We start from the raw sequence: 25,576 nt of genomic DNA, 5'->3' as shown, positions 1-25,576 counted from the left end.
ATTTCACGCCATTGTCGGGTTGAGATCTCGACCGTATTAATTTTTCTGTGGGATAGTATCCTTGGAAAGAAGATTCAAAGCAATTCCAGATTTTCATCGTTGCATCGTTGGACAGTAACAAATGTTCAAACAATCGAGATGGTTTTAGAAGTTTCATGAAGTTCTGTATAGTTGAAAGCTCTCGATTCTTCAAATATTGACAAACTTAAATGTAGAAATTATCTATATTGTTATTGAATGATGCGCAAATAAAGTTTCGCTTTTGTTTTTAGAAGAATAATTTTTAAAATGTTTTACCAAGAAATAAAAGAACAATTAACGCTCACGGTCGGGTTCACGGTATGTCGAAATACGGTGAAAGCTCTCAATATGTATTCTACATAATTCTATATGTGTGTGTGTGTGTGATGCACATGCATACGAAGAAAGGGCTCCTTTGAACGTTTTCACGAACAACGGGACTCGCAGGCAAAAGGGTAGGCTTGTGTGTTGGTTCCTACATCCGGATTGGGGGACGGTTTAGGAGGATTTTGCTGTTGAGTTCGTTGGTGGTGCTGTGCTGCAGGAGCATCCTTCCTCTCACTGGGTAAGTAAATATATTATATTGTAAAGAGGGAAAAGCCCGGAAGTGTGTGTTTCGCTCAGTTGCAGGACTCGGGCGACGCTGCACCATTTTCGAAAACTTTATCCCAAGTGAATTGGTCGCCGCAGCGCTCGAACGGGAGGGTTCGTCGGGCAGAAATTCATGATTGAAGCGTGAAAGGGCTTAAGCGCCAACAATTTGAGGCTAGAATTCGGGTGAATCGTGCCCTTCCAACACATTATTACGATCAATGAACGCCTTTATATGTGCATCTGTGCTTTTGCACGGGTGTATAATGTTCTGGTTGTTGGAGGAATCGAGACTGTGTAAATTTGAATTTAAGGGAGTGGAATTATAAGTATAGAAAGAAAGGTGTAGAAGTGTCTCCGTCGTAGGACAAGCGAGGTCGGAAAGCACACCTCGTGGAATAACGGATTCGTGAAAGTATAAATGAAACGACGCGAACTCTTGCACTTGCCTTCTCCTTTCTCTTCTAACTCAACCGGCCAAGCCCCCATGATACCGCGCCACCCCGAAACTATGCATTTCTCTCGTGAGAACGATTCTCTCCCTCGCCGCCCTCGCCATTTCCATTGCTTCCGTGGACCTTCTGGCGAGGTGTAGGTGGGGACAATGTGCGAGAGTCATACTTGCCGTGGGCTTTGGGTTATTCGCGGTGGGAGATGCAGAGCAGGGGGACCTGGTGGGAGAGGCTTGCCGAGAGACTAATCTCGAAACTTCGTTAAATGCCCGTAATTGCATCCGGCTCCCGGAAAAGCGACACGGGGCTGTGTCTCCTTCCATTTCATCCACACTCTCTCCCTCGCCTACTTTCTCTTAATGTCTACGTCTCTTTCCATTCGCTCTCGAAAACACGCTAGGTAATATCCCGCTATAGTTATATATGTCGTTCCGAGGCTCTTGCTGGGTATGTAAGGAAAATGAGGAAGAGGATCGCAAGGGCATACGCAGGCAAAAGCGAGAAGACGCCAGACAGGGAGGGGCAAAGAGGGAGAAGCTTTTCCCACCATTTCGCGATTATTTCGGCGAAGCTTTCCGGCCGTCGGGCGAGAAACCATCGCGTAAGTCTGTATGTTCCTCTTACCCGTTTTGCCCGCCATTCCTCTTCCCTCTGTCTTTCCCCATTTTCCCCTTAGTAGTAACAAGAGAGGTTGAGCGGAAGAGCAGAGCACGGAATGGCAAGGAGGAAAAGGGATGTACTGGTTGTAGAAACGCAAAGAGCGTTGCACCGAATTCACGTATATTCCCGCCAAGTTACCAGGACGCGGGAACCATCGGGAGCAATGGGACAGAAGCGAAGAGAGAAAGAAAGAGTGCGACGGAGAAAGGAAACAACTTCATCCTTTTCCAGGGCTTACACTACCTCCTACCATTTCCCCTTCATTCACATATACACTGCAGAAGAGTAAGACAGAGGAGAGAAAGAAATATCTCTTTGACCCAACTCCCATTCTGTCTTCGTTAGCAGACTGTTGACGAAGAGAACAACGACGAAGCTTGCAAGAGGAGACGAGAAGGAACCCACAAATGTCTCCTGTTGTTTCTTTACACGGTCCACACGTAGACGTGTGTTCCGGTTGTATATATACGACCACACTGATGCTGCTCCTGCTGCTGCTGCTGCTGCTGCTGCTGGTGTTGATGAATGAGGAAGTTTGCGTGAGATTCGATTAGCCGTTTGTGAGCTGATAAAGCCGAGAGGAAAGCCAAAAGTCACACAGTGGCTGGCTCCGAGGGCCGGTGCTTCGTATCCGCGCATATACACAGTCACTTTTCTATGTATCAAACAGCAACAATTCGTGAGGCTCCCGAAACGCTGTATTCATTCTTATGATACAACGATGCTCAGGAGGAGTTTTATCGGAGAAGAAAAATTCAGTGTTGATAGGCAATAAATTTTTTTTGCTCAGCCCATAAACATGTCATATAGAAAATAAATCAAAGTGGTTGTTATTTTGAAAATCTTGAAAGAAATCCCGTGGTATTTGGTTTAATCGAATTGGATGAAACAGCAAGTTTGCATAATTATAATATTGCATACGTACTCGTTCTACCGTCAGGGAGTAACGTGTCGAGGGCGTTAAGGGGATAAGCAGAGCATGTGATGTTGCTGTAACGCCAAAATTCCCGAGCAGACAGTTCCAACATCTCGCGGAAGACCTCAGCACGACCGAGTTGGCAGGCGAGTGTCAACGGCGTTAGGCCGGCGTTGTTGGCTATTCCATTCCTTGCTGGAAGCTTCGGATGACGCAAGGCGTATCCGAACATGTCCTGTGTGTTGAATATATAATATAGTCCATTAGAGAGAAGATCGAGAATAAAGCTCGGATTGTATACGAGGAGGAAGCAAGAATGCAAATTCGTGTGGAAGGGAACATCATGAAAATCGGGTCAGGCCGAAGATATTTCATGGTTGAGAGGTTTGTACGGTTATGAGAATGCTTCGAGGTATGTGTACGCTCAGGATATTCGAAAAATGGCATCTCAGACACATGGGAATAATGGATCTTGAAACTACAAGCTCAAAATAGCTGCTCTGTCATTTTTTTCTACCATCAACCGTTCGCGCTACATTGCTCCATTAATTAATATCCAATATTTTTAGTGGAAAGAGAAGCTTTTCTCCCACGTTGTAACGGCAATTCGATGCCGATCACGGGGCAAGTATTTGTGTGTAAATGACACTTGGACGAAGAGAAAAGTCGTTGAAGAATTTTTCTCAGAGATTCGCGAACTTTCCATCCTGTTAATGCTCAAGTAAAGTAAATTCTCGGACACTGTGTACGTGAATGTATTTAGCGTTAACTATCCGGCGCAGAGTACCTCCGAGAGTCGAGTAAATTCCATACGGAGTTCTCAACAACCGAAAATACCTCTTGCCGAATAACTCATAGAGAGTGTTGAGTTGGACAGGATGTGGAGAGGAGTAGGGGGCGAGAAGGTCGAGCATAAACGTGTGGCGTGTGTCGAGTGCCAGGATTTCAGAAGGTTTCGAGAATGTAGATGCGACGCGTCCCATATATCCCAAGTGGCTGTGACTCTCGAACAAGAGTCATGGATCTCTTGCGATTCGGGGCGGGCGACTCTATTGACATTTAGGGTGGAATCTGACGACGAACAGTTCGACGTGTTCTCAACGTCCGTTAAAGTTATATGCGCACCCCACCTCCGACCGATCAAGGTCGTGATATCACGATTCACAAATTCCTAAGCCGCACTTCCAACTTTGACTTTTCGAGCACCTCATCTGCTCAACCGTTATATCGTTAATCGTAATCGGGAGTGCATCAACGGCATTGCCTCGTTAATATTTCATCAACTCAACTACTCGCTTTCGAACATTAAACTTCTCGGTCAAACATTCTATATGATCCAAGATTAGCTTCGTCCAATAGAGCGCTGTGCACGAATATTTCTGGTGGAAATTCTCTGTTATTATTAATGAAGCACGAGTTGCACCGTTCCGAGAGGGAAATGTGATGAAAAGAGTGAAGAAAAACTTACAAGTTTGTCACAAACGACGACCATGTGAAGGATCATATTGCCGAAAGAGTCCTGCTCGTCGGGATCGGCACCCGAGTCAAGTAGGAGATTGTAGACGCTCTCGTTGGCGCAACAGGCAGCCCAAGCGAGTGGATATTCGCCGAGATAAGCGAGACCCTCGTAGTCGGTATTTCTTGACGATCGTTGGAGTTGTTGATCGCGTGGTAGAAAGAAGCTTCCGGTAGCGCGCTGGGACACGAGGGCACCGGCTTCGACGAGATCCTGAACGAGTTCGTTGTTGGCGTAAGCGATTGCAAGATGAAGAGCACCAGCGCCCAAATATTCTTCACCCTCGACGACATCTATTGCTAGTCTTGGGAAACACTTCAAGAGAATTCGAGCTATTCTCGTGTGCATTCTCGTGTCACAAATGATGAGGACGTGAAGAAGCGTTTCCCCTAACGAGCCACGATATTGCATTTGCCAACAGGCTTCGTGATCGCTCCATTTAGCAAGAGGATCAAAACGCGAGAGTGACGCCTCAATTGGCAAAACAACATAATCTATGTCCCGGTACTTCCATCGTAAATATTCCGCCCTGTTAATCGATTGTCCTTTACCGTCCGCATACATCAATATACCAAACTGTTCACGCATAAGACGCTCCACTTCCGGTTGACCACCCTTCGTGTATGCTTCGATCAGTTCTCCACCTTTTTTGTAATTAGCCAAACGATACAAAAGACACTGATCCTCGTTACTCGCTTGACTTATCACGCGATCGAGTATCGAGCCAGCATTAACCTGGCTGTCCCGGCCACGACAGGAGCACACTCCACCCATTCAGACTTACTCATTATCCTTTTACGATTCTTCTTTCTTTTATCTCTACTCGATTTTATCGTCACATTTCCCCAAATAATATAGACATTACAATCTCGCAGGCATTTTTCATCGTTAATTTTTGTCTTCCGCAAGAATTGTTTATATTTTTTCCACCACAATTTTTTTCGAATATAGCACCTTGCCGATCGCAGATGCCAAATTATCTGCAATCTTAACTTGCTCTACGATCCACTTTTCGACAATTTCAAATTAATTCGCTGACTCAAATTAAAAGTTTAGCTGCTGTGGAAAATGGAACGGAGGAACACGACTTTTTCGGGTTTGGGGGAAAAGCGAGTGGGCGTCGCGAAGATTGCTGGAAACATAAATAAACTTTGAGGAGGTTTCCGAATATTAATATAAAGAAGGTATTTACATTCTGACGCATATAATTTGAATGGCAAATCCCATAAAAAAGTTTTCTATGAATTTTGTGATTGGCAAATCCAAATAGCCGAAAGTAGTGTATTTGTGAAAGAAATGGAACACATCGTACAAGAGATGTGAAGAGCGAGAGAAAAAGGAAAGGAGGTGTGGGGAGGGGGGCTGGTGGTATTGTTGAAGTAAGAAAATCGTGGGAGAAAAAGAATCAGGGAATGACAGAAGTTGGTGTTGGGAAACGTTGAGGGTGAAATAATGGGGTCAAGCTGCTCGTTATTTTTCGCACGTATCGGTAGATCTGGACTATCTGCTGGGTAGGTGTAGTGATGATGCCCACGAGCGTCACTTGCCATTCGCACTTTATCACTATTCCTGGTTGTAATGGCAAAGCTTTTCCCACCCCGTTTTCCTCGGCTGTTCGCGGCTCGGCTTCCCCCGAAAACTGTCAGGGGTAATATTTTATCGGTCGGCAAAACTCGATGTGTCTCGTCGATAACGAAGACCGTAGATATTCGTTCCGAGAATTGGACGCACGAAGGAAGAAAGAAGAAGGAGAAAACTGAAGAAAATGAAGAAAAGCAAGAGAGGGAGAAAATACAGAAGACTGTTGCAATTTTCACGCGAGGCACGCGCCAGGCAAGACGGAAGGGTGGAAAGAGAGGGTGTGAATAGAAGGGCAAGGAAAACTGAGAGGGAGAGAGAAAAAGTGGGGGAGATACGGTAAACCGACTTAGCCAAAGGGCTCAGGAGGACTAAACTCTTGGGTTGAATCCTCGCTCGGTCGAAGGCGAGGGGCCAACCTCCAACAACGTGCAGGTCGAAGGTTTCGTGATGTCCTATAGCAACGCTTCTGCCCTGTTCGAAGCTTCGTTTGCGATCCTCTCTTTCTCTCGCTCTCTCTCCCTTCCTCCTTCATTCTCTTCATCTTTCTTTAGTGTGCCAGTGGCAATCTATAAACAGTACCTGGTGCAGCCAGATACGAAGGGGTCACTGGGTTGATTCGCCGTTTTCACCATGTACTATCCCCGTTTTACATACACACATGTGTTACCTGTAAATACGCATATAAATTGCTGAAAGCACAAGACGTACACGAGACATTTGCAGTCAATGTCCCAAAATTCATTTGGATTCTAATTATTCGATGCGCAAGGTCTAGCATATTAGCTATACAATTAATATATCTACTTTTTACTGATTTTTTCTCGAATGCAATTCTTATCAAAATATATGTGTATGAACAAAAAATGGTGAATTAACGGTATTTCCAAAGAGGATCAAAAATATTTGAACATACGATTTTTAATAATCTAATGCACGTTCTAATCAAACTGCAGTAAACCGTACCTGGGTATACGACGACAAAGTTATATAAAACGTTCACACCTAAAACATCGTCTAACTAGTTTTAAGCTCGATGGATGCACATATATAATTCCACTGAGAATGCATAGACACGCACACATGCGCATGTGTGCTTGTGTTTGCTAAGATATACACGTACACCATGATGCGCCGAAATTTATTTCCCGCTTGCTTCTGACTACGCATAAAGGGGTGTTGGGAATAAACGACAATTTCTCTTAGTCTCTTTCTCCCTTCGTCCTTTTCAACTGCTGGTCTCCTGTCAAAGCATACTTGGGAATTATTTCTTTCGTGCTCTCGATAAATCACGATCTCAACATACCCTAAGACGTCTGTATATACAGCTACTTATGTAGTGGGCATTTCATGCCAAACCGGCTACGATAAGACAGTAAATTGTCTGTATACTGTTGATACAAAACTTTTGGAGAGGCCGCGCTCGTATCAATTGAGAGGGGGTTGGGAAGGAAAGAACTGTTTAAGATTTTACAGCGTCGAATAATGTACATGATACAGAAAGTTTGAGCTAAGATTTTTAATAAAATTATTCAAAGTTAGCGAGGTATTAGATATAAATGTCGTAAAAATAGGTGAGTTTGGTTACCGCATCGAGCAGTGGCCTGACGATGAGACAAGTGCGCCGTTGCTTGTTTCGAGAAACGCCGACGAAAGACGCGCGGTCACCCTACCGAGTAGTGACTTGACTACAAAAAGCGACCGTGCACCGACTCCGGGGATTGTGGGTGGGCTTCACAGCTACCGAACCTGCATCCATGTTCGATGACGCGATCGTGCAAACTGGTACGGTCACCGCACCGAGTAATGGCCCCGCGATTATTAATAAGAATTTTTGGTCATCGTACATCAAAGCCCTGGGATCGCGAGTGGGTTTTGCAGCTACCGGACCCGAATCCCCGTGCTGGCATGACAGCACGATTTTGGGAAAATAGGAAAGGTCGGAATCTAGATTGTTCTCTGCGTGAGTCCTAAGAAGAATATTTCTGATGAGAAGGACAGTGACTGTGAACGAGTGAATACGTTAAATTAGTTCCGAGAAGGACTGTAACTTCTGGTTTGCCTTCCAGAGGATGGAAGCGAAGTCGCAAAAAAGTTTTGAAGATAATTTTATTTCCCAAAAAGTTGAGGAGGAGATGTTTTCGGAGGTACATGCTCGGTGCTCGAGCCGTCGAAGAATTACAGTGAGGCTCCGGGGCGGCCTTCACTTATACCCGGCCATGAAGCGGCAGTGAAGCCTGATTGGCCGGATGGTCGCGTGGTGGGGAATGCGAAGCGGCGGTAAAGTCCGATTGACGCGCTTATGCTACGTGTTTTTAGGTTTCGAGTTATAAGTTTGGGGATTATGGGGTTTAGTTTTTCTACTTTATGAAAGAAAGAAAGAAAAATAAATGTTACCAGTTAAAAAAGGACGCAGGTAAAACATGTGTGTAACACTGTAATAATTAATTATGAAATCTCTCTCGATTTCTCTATTTTTTATATTTATTTATTTTAAGGTACATTGAAACAACGCGAATTAAATAATAACACCTCTCAAATAAACGGTGAGGATAATACGGGCGCAAAGTGAGTGAAAAATTATTCTTCATTTATGGTGAAAATGGTGAAACACAGATTTTTCTATCAACGTTTCGACGAAAAAGGCCGCTTTGAACGCGTAGCGACTTCCAGCAATCGGTCGAAGCGTTACCGTTAGAATACAATATATCTATAGATAAAAAAGCGGAAGGTGCAAGAGATGCAGTAATATTTAGAAATTTCAGGTTCTCCGCTGTTTCTGACACACTTGTACGCCTGTTAGTAACACCTCATGGTGCAGTGGTAGCGATTTCATTCCCCCTCGACCTCGTTGCTTCGTTCGAGAACATTTTTCCGTCTAATGGAGAGAAAAAAAAACGATAGAAGTAGGAAATCTCCGACAGTTCACCGGTACGACGAAAGGGGTGTGCCAGATCTCCGAAAAAATGCAAAAACGAGCTACGAAACAGGAGGATTATTCGGAAAAAAAGTAGTCACAAAAATCGGCTATGTACAAAGCTCTGTTTACTCTTCCGTACAACCCACCCCGAAACTCTCTCGTGCTATATACGTTGTGTTTCGTTTTTTCTCTCCTGCACCCCGCTCCTGTCTACCTTCTTTCCCGCTCCAGCCTCTTTTTCAGTACACGATCTCCTCTACGTGGCAGCATGAATGTGCGACGTATCAAAAATTGCTCGCCCGTGTTATCTCCATCGTTGTTATATCCTGCAATTCCCTCCCAGCCCCTTCCCCTTCCTCTCTCTCTCTCTCTCCCTCTCGACATCCCTTATTTTCTAACCCCTCCCGGCCGCCCCTTGAATTCATACAATCGTTTCCTCTTTTTCTCACACTCGAAAATTCTCTCTCCATCTTGCACCATTTTGAACCTTCTCTATTCCCGTATAGCGCTTCGTCTCGCTCTCTGCTTCATCCAAACCAGCCTGTTCCGGGCGTTGAGCATAACCGGAAAACGCGGGTCATAACAATTCCTTCTCTTCCTTTTCTCTCCTTTCTCACCATCGCTTTAACCGTGTCCATTTTGCCCCACTATGGTCTTTCCTCCATCTCCATACTTCCATACTCTGCCCCCGTTTTACGCTTGGGGATGAAAATCTACCACCAGCTAATTTTCAAAGTCACACGATAAATATATCCACGAATAGTATATACAACATATTTCCTTCCCATTCTCGCTGAATCCACATACGCGCAAATAGTAGCCTCGACACATCGTTTTTTTTTTTTTTAATTTTGTGTGGTTATCATGCTTCACTTTGAATTCTCAATGTTCATCTAGCTCCAAACATTAGTTTCCCAGTTTCCCTTACAATCACGAACGTCTGTCTGTTATTGTTTGCTAGATTTTTTCATTTTTTTCGTGAACCTCCATGCAGATTCACGAGAAAACAGAAATAGCACATGAAAATACTTATAAAATTGCTCGAGTATTCAGTTGCTCATTTTTGTTTCAGCTCTTTGGATACGAATCCGGATGTGAGAACGTTATTATTCTTTTCGCATCTTTCTATTCCAACGTATTTTTCCATTTATTTGAAATGTCAATTGGAACAAACGACTCGTTAGAAATACTTGTGTTGTCTTTGCAAAGACTTCGGCAAAATCAACATCATTTATTCAGTTCCCAGTGAATTTTTAACAAAAGGGCTCCGCTTGCCATAAAGCTTATTTTTTTTTTTTTTAAAGGAGTATTTAATTTTGAATATATGTGACCGGAGCTTTTCAGTTCCTCCTTTTTGTTTTTTAATCATTTTATAATCTGCTTTTTTCCGGATTCGTTCATCATCGTTTTTTAATGTTCGTCAGGTTATTTTCTGCATTTTATTATAAGATATTTTTATGAAGGTTCAATAATACTCGAATTCGATGTGGAAATGTCCAGTGTCATTTGAAAAATCAATCAATAAACATGTCCGATGCTTTATATCCTCGCGGGTTCCATAGAATTTTTAAACTTGTCATCCTGATATATTTTCGTACGAGCTATTGCACGCGCATATGTACGTATGATAAATCTCATAAGCTCATGTCATATCGCATGATCGATCAGAGGAAAATGATGAGGCGAACGCGAGCGGAGATTTACGTCAGAGCAAAGAAATTTTCTGGAAACCGGAGACGAGAGTCTCTGCCAAGATAGGCCGGATATGAGCTGCTCCTACCGTTTCTCTCTTTCCTACTGGCCTGATTTTTAAGGCATATAAAGCGATTCACAATTCTCCATTCGGCGAATTCCAATCATTTTTCTTTTCGAGCCATTCTATTATAACAATGTCGTATAATTAATTATTTTCACCTTCTTTCTTCAGATTTCATTATAAATATTACATTTTTGTCGACGAGCTCGAATCTCGAATTTTTTTTTTTTTCAAATAAAATATTTAAATCACAAATTATATTTTCATCGCGAGAAATTTTTATATTTAACGACTAGAATAGAGTTGATTCTCTGGCCGCATTATCTTTTCACATTCAATTCAACCATTGGTAATAATGGATTTGGATAAGATAGCAGTTTGATCTGAAATGAACTGTAGATAATTCTAGGTTCTCATATATGATATTCCTTTCGAGATGTTTTCAAGCTGAAACCTTACCAAACCAATATCCATTTAAAAATTATGTATGTCTATATATATAACGCGATGAATATGCTATGTCTCCTTCCTCGCGTCACATTTCCTTCGGTCTTTCTCTTCGGCGGATCCGATATTTGAGTAAACTCAAAAGTCCCGATTGCAAAGCTCCGATCATTATTTATTTGGCCTGCTTTCGAGAGAGCTTCTTTACTTTTTTACGTCCTCGACAAGAATCAAGCTGACGAAACCCTCACATCGTTTCGAAGTATTGCATAATCCAGAAATAAATTTGCCAAGGAACACACACGCTCATGGATATTGCATTGGAAATCGTTGGAAATCGCGAAACGACCGGAATAATATTTTCAGATGAAAGGAAAAACTAGACCATCGTGAAGATGGAAATTTGCTCCGGGCTTATAAGAGACAATTGGGCGCAAACCTCGAAAACGTTTTCAGAGTGGGCAAAACAAGGAAGAGGCTTATAGCAGACAGACTTTTAAGGGGAATCGACTGTACTCACAACCGGAAATGAAATAAGATTTTAATTTCGATTCTGTCGCTAAATTAATTCATAAAGTTCATATTTGTGTCCCAATTTCTTTATCCTTTTTCATAAAACTAGGAAAAAAATTGCTAAAATAGCAAACAATTCAATCGAAAAATTTAAGAAAACGTGTTCGTTCATTTCCTGTGTGAAAAATACCGAAAAAATTAGCCCAAATCCAAGAAGTCAAAATCGCGAGATGTATAAGTAGCGTTGAAAGCCTCGTATAGTTATCCCGTAGGCGACGAGCAATAAAAAGGCCAGTAAATCGACATTGAGCCCGACACTCTTCACTATCTCTGCGTGACTCGACTTCACTCGAGATTTTTCCTGCTTATATTTTTCTCGTAGCTGTACACCAAGTGTTTTCATGTGGCTTTTGTCGTTTAGTTTGGAAACAATGATTTTATTTTGCTTTTCACACAACCGGAATACCAATCATGACAAACATTAATCATCCTTTTCATTAGCTATTTAATTGAGAGTTTAAAGGTGATTCAAATGCGTGCTACGCGTGCGCCAAATTCATACCTGCCGTCGTTTTTAAGCATAGAATAGCTTCCCATATTAATGAAACCGTCAGAGTTAATTAAAAGCTGTGATTTATACAGAAATCATTATTCATCATTCATTAACACGAGTTTCAATAAAATCAACATTCGGTAGACGTAAATTAAAAGTAATCATATTTCGATACTGTTGTTCTCACCTGTCCTCGAATTGTCAGAAACAAATCAGAATTTTTCAAAGTACACCTGTCACAGTAAAGTGACCAGAGCAGACGGTATCACGAGTTACGGGCAACGTCATAACGATCCAATTGGAATTGCAAGGGAAAGCAATGGCAAAACTGCGATTTTATATGTCGCATATAATCATTATATAAGAGAATTGAAAAATTTTGAAATCGTTGCACAATTAGAACGATTTACGAACGATGGCAGACATAAAAAATTGATAATTTCATTAAACCGTATCTTTTTCTTTGAATTCACTTTCAATCCAATGAAAGCATGAAAAAGAGGATGACCTTCGAGATATAAATGTTTGAGCAGTCATCAGCACGCGGACTTCTTTCGTATGATTGCGTCGTATGGCTCAGTCTCGGACTGCTCATGAAGATGTATCATTATCGGTTACGTTATGGCTATACGTTCGACGGCTAAAATACGAGGATGATAAAATTTAACGAGACTATCGAATTCAGATGTTTTCAGTTTTTTTCTTCGATGCGAGATCGAAAATACGACGCAGTTCGAATACGGTGAGAGAGACGTCCATGAATCGAAGTGATTCATTTTTCCTTGGATTTTTATGACAAGTCTCAAAATTTAATAGTTTGTTTTTTGTTTTCAATCTCATATTTCCTTCTAAAGCAATGATAAATATATAAAAAATATCGAATCGCGAAATGCAGAAACGTTATTTACATGAAACGATTTAATAATTTCCTCCAGAAATTTCAAAATTTTCAAAGATTCACTCATGAACGCCTTTTAAATTCTGTGCTCGTTAAGAAAAAGTCTAAAAACTGAGGAAAACAACAGCATTTCGAAGTACGTGTACCATTGAAATGAGTAACATTTGAAATAAAAATACAAGGTTTGTCCAAGAATACCTCTCATCGACATATATTGACGTATATGTGGATAGGGAAATGGATGAGAGCGGTGAGGGGGTTCAGTAATTTTACGTGAATTCTGCCTGACGAACAGTGTCGCGATTAGTGGTGGAGCCCGTTATCGCTGATTGATGCAGTATGGGTACGGAAATCGTTCTTTATCTTTTTTTCTTCCCTCCCCCCCCCCCCCCTTCCCCGCCCCTTTCTCTCTCTTTCTTCCTTTGTCTATTTTGCGTCTCTATTATTCTCTCTCGCTCTGTGTCTCGTCTATATGTTCAGGTGGTGATAGTCCGCCGTTTCGCAATCGCCCGATGTACCCGCAGAGACCGTAACACTGTCAAAAGGAGAAAAAAAAAGTAAAGAGAGGGAAAAGAGAATAGTTCCGGAAGGTAGGACTACATATTCAGCTAACGAAGCTTCCAGAGACCTGGAAAACCCATATGTACACAAGCTTGTATTCAAACCTGCATGTACGTATTCTGCCCATATACAGGGAGTTACGTATACAATCAAAGAAAATACAGGGATTGGTGCTAAAATGGACAATCACGTTTTTCTCGGTTAAACCACTCGTGCTTCCGTTACTGTCTTTTCTGCATCTAATTGCTGCGGACATAATTGATCAATTTAAAGAATTAAAGACCGACCACTTCGACTTGACAGTATTTCAAATGAATTTTCAGGGGATGAAACGGAGCTCGAAACATATCAAGCTGTTGGCAAATGGTCAACCGCGAAGAACAATTTTTGAAATAACGAGAGGAAATTGAGAAAACCGAGAAGAGGCTCCTAGATGGAATCGACACATCGAAAGAGGAAAAGAGGAGGAGATAAAAAAAAAAGACAACGAGAATGAGAAGAGAAATAGACAAAACTAACAGGCGTATTTGAGCTGCGCGAAACCGGTCTTCCAACGAATATATTCGTTATAAGGAGTAAAGATATATACGGAGACCGAGGTGGCAGTGGAAACACACGAGCATGGAGCTATCCATATGTATAACGTCCATTGAAACGTAACGGAAAATCCCAATCGTGATGAGTCAATAAGAAGCAGAAATACAAGTCGCAATAATGCATATACTGGCTGGCTGTTTCCACCGCATAACTCAACACTCATTTTTCACTCCAATTATTTCACTCGAATGTTTTTCAATGAGCTATTTGCCCCTGTGATTTTTGGCTGAATTCCAATGTAAAATGAAGAAACTTTGTTTCAATGAGAATCGTTATTGAATGAAAAAACTGAAAGTGTCTCGTGTTAATTATACGAGAAGTGGATGTACGAGAGTGAACCGATCTCTTGTTTCTCGCTCTCCTCTTTTTGTCAACGCACGTGGAGCCAAACAAACGAATGGAGTACTCATGCGGTGAATGCATAGAAAAAAAGGGGGAAAATTGCATTCAGAGTCTAGCACTTTCAACGTTGATGATTGATTCGACAGTGGTTTTTCTTTTTGTTTCGTTCGAGAGACTTATTTTTCCTCGTATTCGTTATCCGAGCCTTTGCCTCATGGCCGAAAGTGCGAGAACGACGAGTGAGTATTCTCAGCACGGTTTGATAAAAGCGTATATATGCTCGTTGCAACGGCGCATACGTCATCGAATTTTAGCATAAAATACAACACCTCTGCGTATGAATTTAACCACACTGGGAAAAGGTGCGAAGAAGGCAAAGCTGCGAGGAAAAGAAGGCAGAGCAGGAAAGTTGGAGAAAAGAACGAATGGAAAAATCGTACTCGCTTCATATTGGAGGTCGCGAGTTAACGGTCGAAATTCCTCTCCTCTGAAAACCCCTCTGATTGCCTCTTTCGTATAAAGTAAGGGCGGGATCCTCCCGCTGTTTTTTTCTCTTTTCCTCTCTCTCTCACCCCAGAGTCACCAAGTTGGCGAGAAAGAGCAGATACTCTCGTGTCATTTGTGGCTTGAAGTTCACCTCGTACTTTATAACTGTATACACTTTGCACTAATATACTACACAATGGTGCATGCACCGGGATATATGCCTCTCTCTCCCACTCTTTCTCTCGTCTTTTACCCACCGTCTCCTTCTCTCTGACCTCGCTCACGATCGTAAAAGAGCCTGCCTGCAACGTCTGGTACATCCATCTCCAAAAGAGTACCGCAACCGGGAAAGCGCCATTATCATTTTTACCGCCTCTTTTTATAGTCGTTTTTCAACATTTTTTAATACCTCCTGTCCGACAAGACTTGTCCGCATCTACATAAATTATATTTTTCTTTTCGTCAAGCAAATTCTCGATGTTGTGCACAATTCAGCCTTTTTCGTGTCTACGCCGATTTGAGACGACTTATTGTCAAGAGCTCACTTCTTAATGTCAAAAAAAATTCATCGCGATCAAGAATTTATCGAACTTTAGGAGCCCCGAGGAAGCGAGAAATAATCGGGAAATGCAGGAATCGATGCGAAAAGCAATCGACGACACAAAATGGTTTCTCGGTGCAGTTCACTTTGGAGGGTTTTTCGTACAATTTAGTGTTTGACGATTTACCTCGAAAAATGTTGAGCTCGAAATGCGTGCTCCCGATATAAAATTGCTGGTGGAAGGTCAGTGAGATATAAAATATTGATTTTCAGTTGCGTCAAGACAAGAGAGGAAGCGGGAGAGCCACCGTAAATTGCTCTACAGCAATGTCACTGGCCCTGCAGCCTGAGGCTGCGTGTGTTCTCTTTTTTCCAATTTTTTCATTTTTTTTTTTGCAATCCGGCGTAGACGCTTCTTGCTAGCTCGGTGAATTCTCTAACGGTATTTGTACTTCCATGGCTACAAACTCGTCACGGTGCATCGTACAGGAAAGATCGAACCAGGAAAGTACATACGTACAGTTACAGAGTAGCGAGGCACGCTGAAGATAAGGTAAGTAGTGGTCAGGCAAAACGAGTCGAACGAGACAAATTGTTTTCTCCATACGTGAATCGATTGGTCAATGCCAGAGGGGCTTATTTACTACTGTTTTACCTTTCGTATCGAGCCTCCTTCATTTTTCATTTACTTTCGAGAATATTCAACGATTTTTTTTTACGATTGCTCTAAAAGTGCATGTGCTGGCTCTGTACGGTCTAGTGCCATTCTAACGACTCGTCGACGTTTTAGAAAAATTACTACGTGACCACAGAGTGCAAGAAAACAAAGAAGCATTCACACAAATGTAATTGGGTGAATTGAATTGAACCAAATTGCAAAAAGTGGAATGTTAGTTCTTGCGAACATAATAACTGAGGCTATTGAAAATTCCTTCCATATTGTTATTACTCCTCGCCAATTGCACACCGCATGCCCAGACGGGCTACGTATCGAATGAATCATTTATAGAAACGTCAAAAAAAAAATAGTGATTCATATCGAATGGAAAAAACCGAGATATTTATGAATTTTGTTTTACAGCAAGGAGTAGGAAAGTGGGCAAAGCTTAGGAATTGACAGAACGAAATAACGAGGTCATGAGAAGAGTTTTACCATACTTATCGGGCGTATACGTACCAACCGATAATGCACGCCTTGTCACGAGGTCGTCGCTTGGACGAATCGGTACGAGAATATTCGATACGTTTCTGGTGAATGATATTCCAGGAACGCACTAAAGAGCCAAGAAAACTCCTAACCTGTTTGCTTGCTCGTTAGCGAGGTGTTAATTTTCTGATAATACGTCTACGTCGAAAACCAACAGTGACTATAAAGAGAATATGGAAGTAAAATTCAAAAGGGGCGTTTGCCTCTTGAATAAACATTGCAGGCCCAATTGGTATCGTTGACGTTTGTCCCGGAATAGTACTAAAAACCACAATAATCAGTTTCTTAATCTTTGTAGTCGGTTCATCGGAAGCGAGGCCGGTCGAAAAGCCTGTTACTTTGGAATGCGATGAATTTTGAGAAAGAAAAAATCAGAATTACGTACATCGTCGATTATCTGTTGGAACAATAATCTCTTCAAGCAAGTATCACTTACCCTCCACTCAATCGGATCGTAGTTCTGACAATTTCCAATAATTTCATCCTCCGAAATAGCTCGACCAAATCGATGTTACTTTGTCTCATTCGGAGATAAGAATTAGTCGATTCGTGATCGATACCGGCCGTTCCCGTCTGACACTCTAATTTTATTACTACTTGCCGTTACTCACGATTCTCCGCTGAACGGTGATGTTATACACCTGAAAAAAAAATAAAAATAAAAAACAGTAAAAAAAAAAGGGGGGAGAAAATCCTCAGGAGATTGCCAGTATCACAGCTTTAGGGCGGATTAATGGGGGGGGTTAACGTACACTGGACTAGAAGTTCCGAGTTGAGATTGTGCGATAATATTTCGTTACGTATACACGTATAACAGCTCCTTCGGGACCCTCCTGGACGGATTTTCTAGGCAATCTATTAAATGCGACGAAATCTTTATTCCTCCGCGTTCTTTCACGCTCGTGTGTACAACAAGATTCTTTTCTTCGGTGTGCAAAAAAACGAGTGCTGAAATGGAAAAAAAAGGATAAATCAGTGAAACGGAAAGATATTTCGTCGTCGCAATGTTTTCCGTGCAAACTGCGGCCCCGATTGAAAGCTCCGATGTTCTTGCACCGACGCGAAATATTGATTGGGGAATTATAAAAAAAACGTGAGAGAAATATAGAAATGAATAAAAAATGTAATTTTGAATGGAAAATCGGACGTTCGTATATAGGGGTATAGGAAATTCGAGTTGTCCCGAGTTCGATTTACAAAGTTAGCTTGTTGGAAGAGCAGGAGGACAGAAACGTGAGATTGATACGAGACTGGTTGGAAATATTCATAAAACGCGGGCAAGACCTCTCTCGTGAAACGAGCGTGCTGGGACCAACTGCGATCTTTTGCGGTTGGAAAATATGTGTTACGAAAGCTCGGGTTATCAGGATTTTTCTCCGGGGATGAGAGCATCTTCGTCGCGGTAGCAGGTGTCGGCTACACATATTTTCGTGTGTACCGAGAACTCTATTTTTTTTTTTTCTATACACATATAATCAAGTATGAATATACGTTCGTCGCCTGCTCGTACACTTTTTTAACACTCGTCTTATTTTCAATCCCACGAACAATATTTTCACCCAACAATATTTTCGACACATCGGTTAATCAGCTGCGGAACACATTCGGATTGTATTGACGCACGAAAAATTCAATCGACAATTTTTCAACTGATGACAAAAGCTATACCTTAAAATAGTGGAATAAATATAAAGGGAACAAATCGTATATGAATCGCAATGTTGTACGCAGTCGTAAAAAAAGGACGGTGCAAATCAGTTGATATTTCAATAAAAATAATAATATAAACATGATTAAACGATTAAACATGGCGAGTACAAAAGAAAGGATTAATTACGCGGACGAATCGATGCTCGTTATCGTGGGACGTTGTCCGACCATTACGAGTTTTTTTTAACTCGATTATTCGGATCGAGTTATGATGGGAGGGGGTTAGCTCGAACAAGGGCGCAGTTACAAACAATATATAACGGGGAGAATATAGCTTTCCTTATCGCGACAGAGAGTCGGTGTGTTTCGTAAGCATGCTAGTTATACGTTATGTTACCTCCTTCCTGTTTCGACCTTTAGTCTTGTATATATGGGTTAAAGCTAACACAAACGTTCTAATACGCGTAAGCAAGACACGAGGGAGAATTGCCAAGCGTCTGTGATTGTGTTGGTAATGGTGTTGTATGTACGCGTACGAGGAAGCATACGGGCGAGGAGCGGGGAGCCGAGAGCCGCTCCACTGAGGGATGTACGGATAGACACGTGGGGAACGAAGCCGTGTTTACGCAGCTGCCCGTTTACCATATGCACGAGAGGAGTCACTATCCCATGTCCTATGTATACAGTATTACTAGGGCCATCTACCCTGCCTCTGCATGCGTTCTCTCTACCTCGCTCTCGCTCAACTATATGCATGCGCACCACGCACTCCTCTCCGCTCTCACTCTCTCGGTGCTGATAAAACATTTTAACGTGTCTACGTACATGACTTATGTACCGAGTCTTCCGGTTAAAATTGATCAATCTCAGTTATCCGTACACCGCGTACATTGCTCTCATTACCGAGGCATTCTCTCTCAAATCATTTTCAGTACCGACTCAACGCGAACGAATTTATTCTCACATACTCACGTGTCTTTATGATTTTATTCTCCATCTCACGCCTCGTCTGATGACGATAATCGAGTCTCTTTTACGTCAGTGTCAGTACTCGGTGAAACAGGCCGAAAGTGAAGCGCCACGCCGCCTTTGATGCCGCCACGAGAGCCCATCATCCTTTTAGTTTCGATTGTTTGCGTTGAGCGCGCCATCGGCGCCGCTCCTTCGCTCCTTTGTTTCGATCATTTTTCAATATGGCCGCTGCCGCCGCCGACAGACACCGACCACCGACCGACGCTCTCGACAAACATAAACAAAAGCCACGCGGTCGCAGTACGCGTCACGATTCTAGTCGCTGCTGCCCGAAATTTCAGGGATTCGGGAGAGAAAGTCGGACATGTGAGTTTTAAAATACATACCCGTTGAATAAGTCTATTTATTTTCGGTCGTATTCGTGCTCGGATGAGGTACGCGGTTTTCTCGAATCACGACACAGACTGTACATACCTCGTGCATCGTGACCTGTGACTCGCCTCCCGGTGCAAAATAAAATGGATTATTATCATTGTGACCGTCATCATACAAGTGCGCGTTTGTGGTGGATACGCTCCGGGAGCTCGTGCAGTTAAATATTGTCCGGCACACAATCGCGACGCTCGTGTGGATGCGGATGCGAATTATAATACGCATCAGCATCAACGGAGCTTTATACTACCAGCAGCCACGATGCACAACCTGTCGCACACTCGGATTTCAATAATTATGGATCAACATATTTTTGCGTGTCCTCGTCGACTCTTTCGTATTAGAATTTCCGAAACACGAAACAAAAATAATGCTCTTACAAGTTGACTGCAATCGAGCTTTTCTCCGGTGCTATTATATTGAATAGAATATATATTTAACAAATTATTAAAGCCACTTGGAAAACGAACAAAAATCCTGTCTATCGATTCTAATTAGAGTAAAAATGTAGCCGCTTTGGCTATATTTTTCTGTCTATATATATTAACGCTAAAAATGTGATTTCCTTAAACGAGAATAACCCGCCGCGGTTGGGCAAATCGAACGTTGCAACGAATTCAAAAGTAATATCAGGCGCTGAGCGGAAAAAAATGACGGAAATTGCAGTTGTCTTATTTATTTTCAGAAAGTATACGAGAAAACACGCACAACGAGAGGAACGGGAAGCGAAGTTGAAATGTTTGGTAGAACGAAGGAGAATCGTCGAGAAGCGTGGCGGAGCGCCGGAGTATGGCGTGTGAGAAATCGACGTACACTGTGTACGTAGTATATTTATATAGTCCGAGCTGATTCCGATTGGCCGAGAAAGCAGTCGGGGCAATACAGAAGGGTACATATAACATCGGCTCGAGCGGGAACCTTCGACTCAGAACGTAACAGCGTTTTAACGTGATAGCGCGTCCGCGAGCACACCGCAAGCGAGAGAATAACGGATTCACGCTTGAAAAAAAAGGAATTTGCATACCGACATTGGTTAAAGTCCGGATAGAATTGAAAAACGTACGTTGTTTATAATTAATTGACGTGTAGGGGGGTAAAAGTGATCGGTGACCTTGAAGCATCGAGGTCACTCGTCGAACCGGTAGCGAATTTTCATTTGATTTTTTTTTTTTGTTTATTTTCTCTCAAAGGAACGTTCCTCTGGTAACTTGTGCAACGATTCTTTCGTGACCGAAAGAGAAGGAGAGGGAGAGATAAAAAAACGTGCTACGCTTTTTTTCGAGATTAAAGGAAAAAAACGAAGGAAAGAGTGAAGTTTCCAAAATCAACCCAGCGGCATAATGAAGAGACCACTTTTCAGCGTTTTCATCTTGGCGAGCCTCATGGTCGCGATTGCGCACTGTTTCCCAGGTAAGTAGATATTGCCGAGACACTACAAGACTTTTCCTATCTTTGGCCCCCTTTTCGCCTTTTTATTTTCTTCCGCTTTTCGTCGTCTCTTCTTTTTTTCATGATTTTTACCTTTTTCTTTCGGCGAATCGCGTGTTTGCATCTCTCGCTACGCATATACTCGTCAAAAGTGTGCTCGTTTCATCACGGAAGATAGATCCTCTCTGTACATATTTAAACTTATATGCACATATACATATATACGGATAAATATGCGGCCCTCTCTAGGGATTTTCCGCGAAGCAGTGCAACCATTTTTTTTCTTCATTTTCGATCTTTTTCTTCTCGCATATTTTTTCATTTACAGCACACATTACGAAACTCCCAGTGAAAATACATTCTTTTGAGCAAAATCTTTTTTTAACATATCCCAAAAAAATCAGCCAATATTTAACGTTTCTCCGAGCATCCATTCGCTTTTTCTCTTCGTCGCGCTTAAAATAATGAGCCCATCAAAATTTGTGAATGATCAAATGATAAAAAATTATATCGTGATTACTCAAATATATTTCGTACACGCAGAACTTTTTTCACCCACCCAGGAAACGAATACTTGCGAAAAATTGTGATTATTCAGCGCACTTTCAACTGTCAATTTTGATGACTTGATAAAATGCAAGCGAGGTGATGAAATTCTATGCCAGTCAGGTGCTTAAATTGTACTCGAAACGCCGCAAATTAACGAGTCGAATAAACAACACACGGTTTTGAAATTTCGAAATTCTAAGAAATTTCGATTCTCCTTATGAGAAACTCACCGACGGTGGAAAAACAAGCCCAGCAATAAACTTACCCCACATTTTCATTGTTGTTATTTGAGACTGATATTTGAGCCTGAATCTCGAAACTTCTCAAGAGTGTTGATAAGGCACTCGGAACTGAGATTGTAATGGAAACAATTTAAGCAAACTTTCCTCGTAAACAGATGAGCTGATGAAAGTGTGGAAGTTTCGAGAATAATCGGAGGACTGTCGCGCGTCAATAAAAACGAGAAAAATAATAGAGAGACAATGGGAAAGAACATCTCATAAATTGAGACGACAAGCAACGCTAGTAAAGCCGGAGTAGAAGGCTAGCAAATTCCTCTCGGTATTATCAAATCTATTTCGTTTTTTTTTTTTTTTTTTTTCAATGTAGTAGAAATCTCATGTCTCTTGTAGTGAGCGATACGTCGAATCTATAAATAAATGGAGTGGGGTCAAACGAGGGTCGGACAGATAGTAATTGCAATGAGGAGAAAAACATCGTGTTTCTCTTCCCCTCTTTTTTAGCTCTCTTCGACGCGAGATCAACCATATTTCGTTCAATAATATTAATATAATTATTATTTATAATAACCCTTAGTGTGCACACCTTCACAACGAGACATTTCGTGCACATGGGGTCACTTTGACCCCAGGTCATTTTTCACATCGAATATCTCGGTAACTATGCGCTTTTCGGAATAAAAGGTTTAGTCAATTTTTGCAGTGAATTGATCCAACTTTAAGGCTGCAAAGTCGGATTTTCAAAAAAATCTTTTTTCATTGTTCAAAAACGTGCTCAAAGTTGATGGTGCGCGTAAAAAGCACTTTTTCGGTTAAATCTCTCGTAAAAAATTAAATTTTGAGTTTTGAAAAAAATCCTTACAGAGTTTTACAGACAGGGTCCATGCTTTAAGGGAAAAATAGTCCACTTTGCAACCGTTCCAAAAAGTGCATTTATTTTTGAGTATGAAGTGGCTCTGTGCTCCCACTTTTAGAGAGGGGATAACGATTTCTTAATATTGGGGGTTTTACTCATGAGATGCTCATCTGTAAATGCTATTCATGCGAGAACAAAATTTTGGGGTCAACCTGACCCCAGATTCACACTAGGGCATAAAAATGAACGGTTCCGTGTTTGTTGTTATGATTTCGGGAATGCACGACGGAAATGATCGGAGATTGCGATGAAAAAGTTGAAAACGTTGGGGAAAAAGAGTCGACGAAATGGAGAAAACAAAAAGACGTGAAATGCAAACATTTTTTTGTGTCGTCATTTGATTTTTTCTTTCAATCCAATTACACGGGTACGAACTCAAAAACTCATAAATATAGTGATATTAATCTATTTTTGGCTCTCTGATTCGGGGAATTCTCTCTCGTATGTATACCGTCCCTCGGTCCCTCAGCCTCTGACTCTCTTGCTCGGTGTGCGGCGCAGTTGCTCGAAATTGCTTGAGTCTATTATACCGATGAAACGAAATTGTGGACAGTGGTATATGGGAGCAGAATAGAATAACGCGTTACGAGCGCTACCGGGGACGCACACGGTTGTGCATGGCATGGGAAAAAAATTGGCGCGGGGCACACCGGGACAGGGAGGCACGGAGGAGGCACCCCGAACACACGAAACGTGTGTGGCAATGATTTTTATTTTTCTTTCCGTTTCTCTTTTTGCCTCCCCAAAACTATATTCCCATCGTCCCAATTTTTCCTATCTAACAATGACGCAGTTTTTTTGTTCTAGTTTCTCCAATCAACGGTAATTATGCAGTTCGGCTACTTTTCCGAAAATCAATGGAATTTTTTCGAAAGTGTTCTAAACCCACCCAACGATTCCGCACACACATCAAAAGACGTTCCGGATACACATACGCGATGTTTATGCGAAATCGATGGGTGTATTCAGAGCATTTTTAATGCATGTGTGGTATCGCTGGGCGGGTTTAGAATATCTTTGATGTGAGTGTGTGTGCGTGCGTGCGTGATGACTTTCGGAAAAGTAGCCAAACTGCATAATTACCCAATCTGCTTTTCATAATTCTTTCGATACTCGTGAAAAATATCATCTCCGAACGAATAAAAATTTCACATTCAAATATAGAGTTCGGTTCGCTCTCTGTTTTGTGTTGAGTCAAAAAAAGAAAATTTTCTTTGTGCCATTCGTAATCATCGGTTGTGTAAAACCGTAAGGGCAAATACGTTTTGCTACCAGGATATTGAAAAACGGATGGAAATGCATGGAAATCGGAAAAACCTGGCGAGGAAGCCACTTTTTCAGCTGATTCGAATGCCTGATTCGTATACTAAAAAATAGTAAATACAACGGAAAGTGCACATTTCACGGATCTTAACAGAAGAGTTTCCATATGTACTACGTGCGTATGAAGAGAGAGAGAGAGAGAGAGAGAGAGAGACAGGAGGAGAGAACTCTAGCAAACCGCAATTTTAGTTTGTCGGGCTTTGAATTTAGTCGAGGTTATATTCGAAATATTTCTGGACCGAAATGTATGGTGAACTCTCTCTGTTTCAATATACATGCATGGATTTACGCACATGAAAATATACGTGTATACGTGGACAAATATATAGATGAAATTGCAGCAGCTCTGGTAGAGAACGGAAACAATTAAAAGCGAATCCAATCGGCGAGTGGGACTACGACAATATAACATATAGATATATATATATATATATGCGCGCTGTATTCTTCCTCCATACGTATACATCAGGATTTAATTATGCGGAGAAAGGGCACGTGACTAATTGTTTCCGACTTTACGTTATTCCTAATTGCTCCTTGCATTCGTAATTGTGCATAGATTCACTGTTTCCATTCTCGTATTCTATCTCCACACATTCCGAAATACACACGTCCATGTTTCTGTGCATGCAGTCACTTTTCCAAGTGTTGACGTCCCTCGCGACTATCAATCACGGTATCGATTCTTCCAAACGAAGAGTCTCCGCTCCTAGGAGTCGTACTTTTTTATTTCGTATCTTCGATATACCTCTATTTCTTTACGTCCCTTAATCTTAACCGTTTACGATCACTCGGGGAGAGTGACGTGGCCGAGTTCGCGAGTAGTTATTCATTGTGCTCGGTGTCTTGTTCGATCAGTTTTGTATTCGGTCGACCAATCGCGGCCTGGAGAATTACCTGCCTCATTGTACTTTGCGCCCAGAGAAAATAAAATCTTTCCAATAAAAAATGGAGTGAAAGAGCCAGGGAAAGAAATACACGGTGAGATGTGAAGAAGCGAAAGAATGAGAAGTTTTGAGAGGGAGCAAGGGACGGAGCAGAAAATAGGACGCAAATGGAGAATAAAGGACGAGGGATGGAAGCAGGAGGAGAAGAAAGGGGAAAAAGGAACAGAGAAAGATGGAGTGGAAGTCGGGAAAAACTGACAAGAAAGGAACAGTGAAAAATTTAAAGAAAAAGATTAAAACGAGTTGGAATACGAGGAGGAGGAGGAGGAGGGGGGTGAAAAGAGAAAAAATGTAAAGGAGATTGAACGAAGAAAAGAAGACTAAAGATTTTTACGTCGAACCTATCTTCGAGCGAGACTCACTGGACCATTATAAAATCATTACTGCAACCGCATATACCCAGCGTGTAGTAACGTTTCGGGCTTTGATATGCCAGAGAGAAGCTAACAAATGGGTGAAGAAAAAAATACGAAGGGCCAAAGGAGGAAAAGTAAAACCACGAAGAAAGATCAATCCTGAGGATCGATACTGGGAAGAATTGAACAATAATTAGCGAAGCGAGAACTGC

General features: G+C 41.8%; 2 protein-coding genes across 7 annotated transcripts in view; one reads left to right on the top strand and one right to left on the bottom strand.

Moving 5' to 3' along the window:
* iav (transient receptor potential cation channel subfamily V iav) overlaps positions 1 to 19,355 on the bottom strand; it is a 44,154-nt gene extending 24,799 nt beyond the window's left edge. The window contains exons 1-6 of one of the 6 annotated variants that reach the window (XR_006261437.1): positions 19,175 to 19,355; positions 17,305 to 17,500; positions 16,989 to 17,193; positions 14,759 to 16,889; positions 4,109 to 5,288; positions 2,650 to 2,875 (exon numbers count right to left, since the gene is read on the bottom strand). Coding sequence is in view for 5 of the 6 variants with exons in the window: in XM_043422694.1 (XP_043278629.1) it covers positions 2,650 to 2,875; positions 4,109 to 4,930 (1,048 nt within the window). In the remaining variant the exon portion in view is untranslated. The remainder of the gene's footprint in view (positions 1 to 2,649; positions 2,876 to 4,108; positions 5,289 to 14,758; positions 16,890 to 16,988; positions 17,194 to 17,304; positions 17,501 to 19,174) is intronic. The other 5 variants (XM_043422694.1, XM_043422696.1, XM_043422697.1 and 2 more) reach the window with 5 other exon arrangements.
* Positions 19,356 to 19,426: 71 nt separating this feature from the next.
* Positions 19,427 to 25,576, top strand: part of vir-1 (virus-induced RNA 1) — a 69,624-nt gene continuing 63,474 nt past the window's right edge. The window contains exons 1-3 of the mRNA XM_043422699.1: positions 19,427 to 19,540; positions 20,292 to 20,665; positions 20,797 to 21,016. Of these exons, the coding sequence (XP_043278634.1) occupies positions 20,947 to 21,016 (70 nt within the window). The 5' untranslated portion in view covers positions 19,427 to 19,540; positions 20,292 to 20,665; positions 20,797 to 20,946. The remainder of the gene's footprint in view (positions 19,541 to 20,291; positions 20,666 to 20,796; positions 21,017 to 25,576) is intronic.

Source organism: Venturia canescens, chromosome 6 (genome assembly GCF_019457755.1).
Source record: "Venturia canescens isolate UGA chromosome 6, ASM1945775v1, whole genome shotgun sequence".
In the NCBI taxonomy this organism is placed as follows: domain Eukaryota; kingdom Metazoa; phylum Arthropoda; class Insecta; order Hymenoptera; family Ichneumonidae; genus Venturia; species Venturia canescens.
This window is presented reverse-complemented; position numbering and strand designations above follow the sequence as displayed.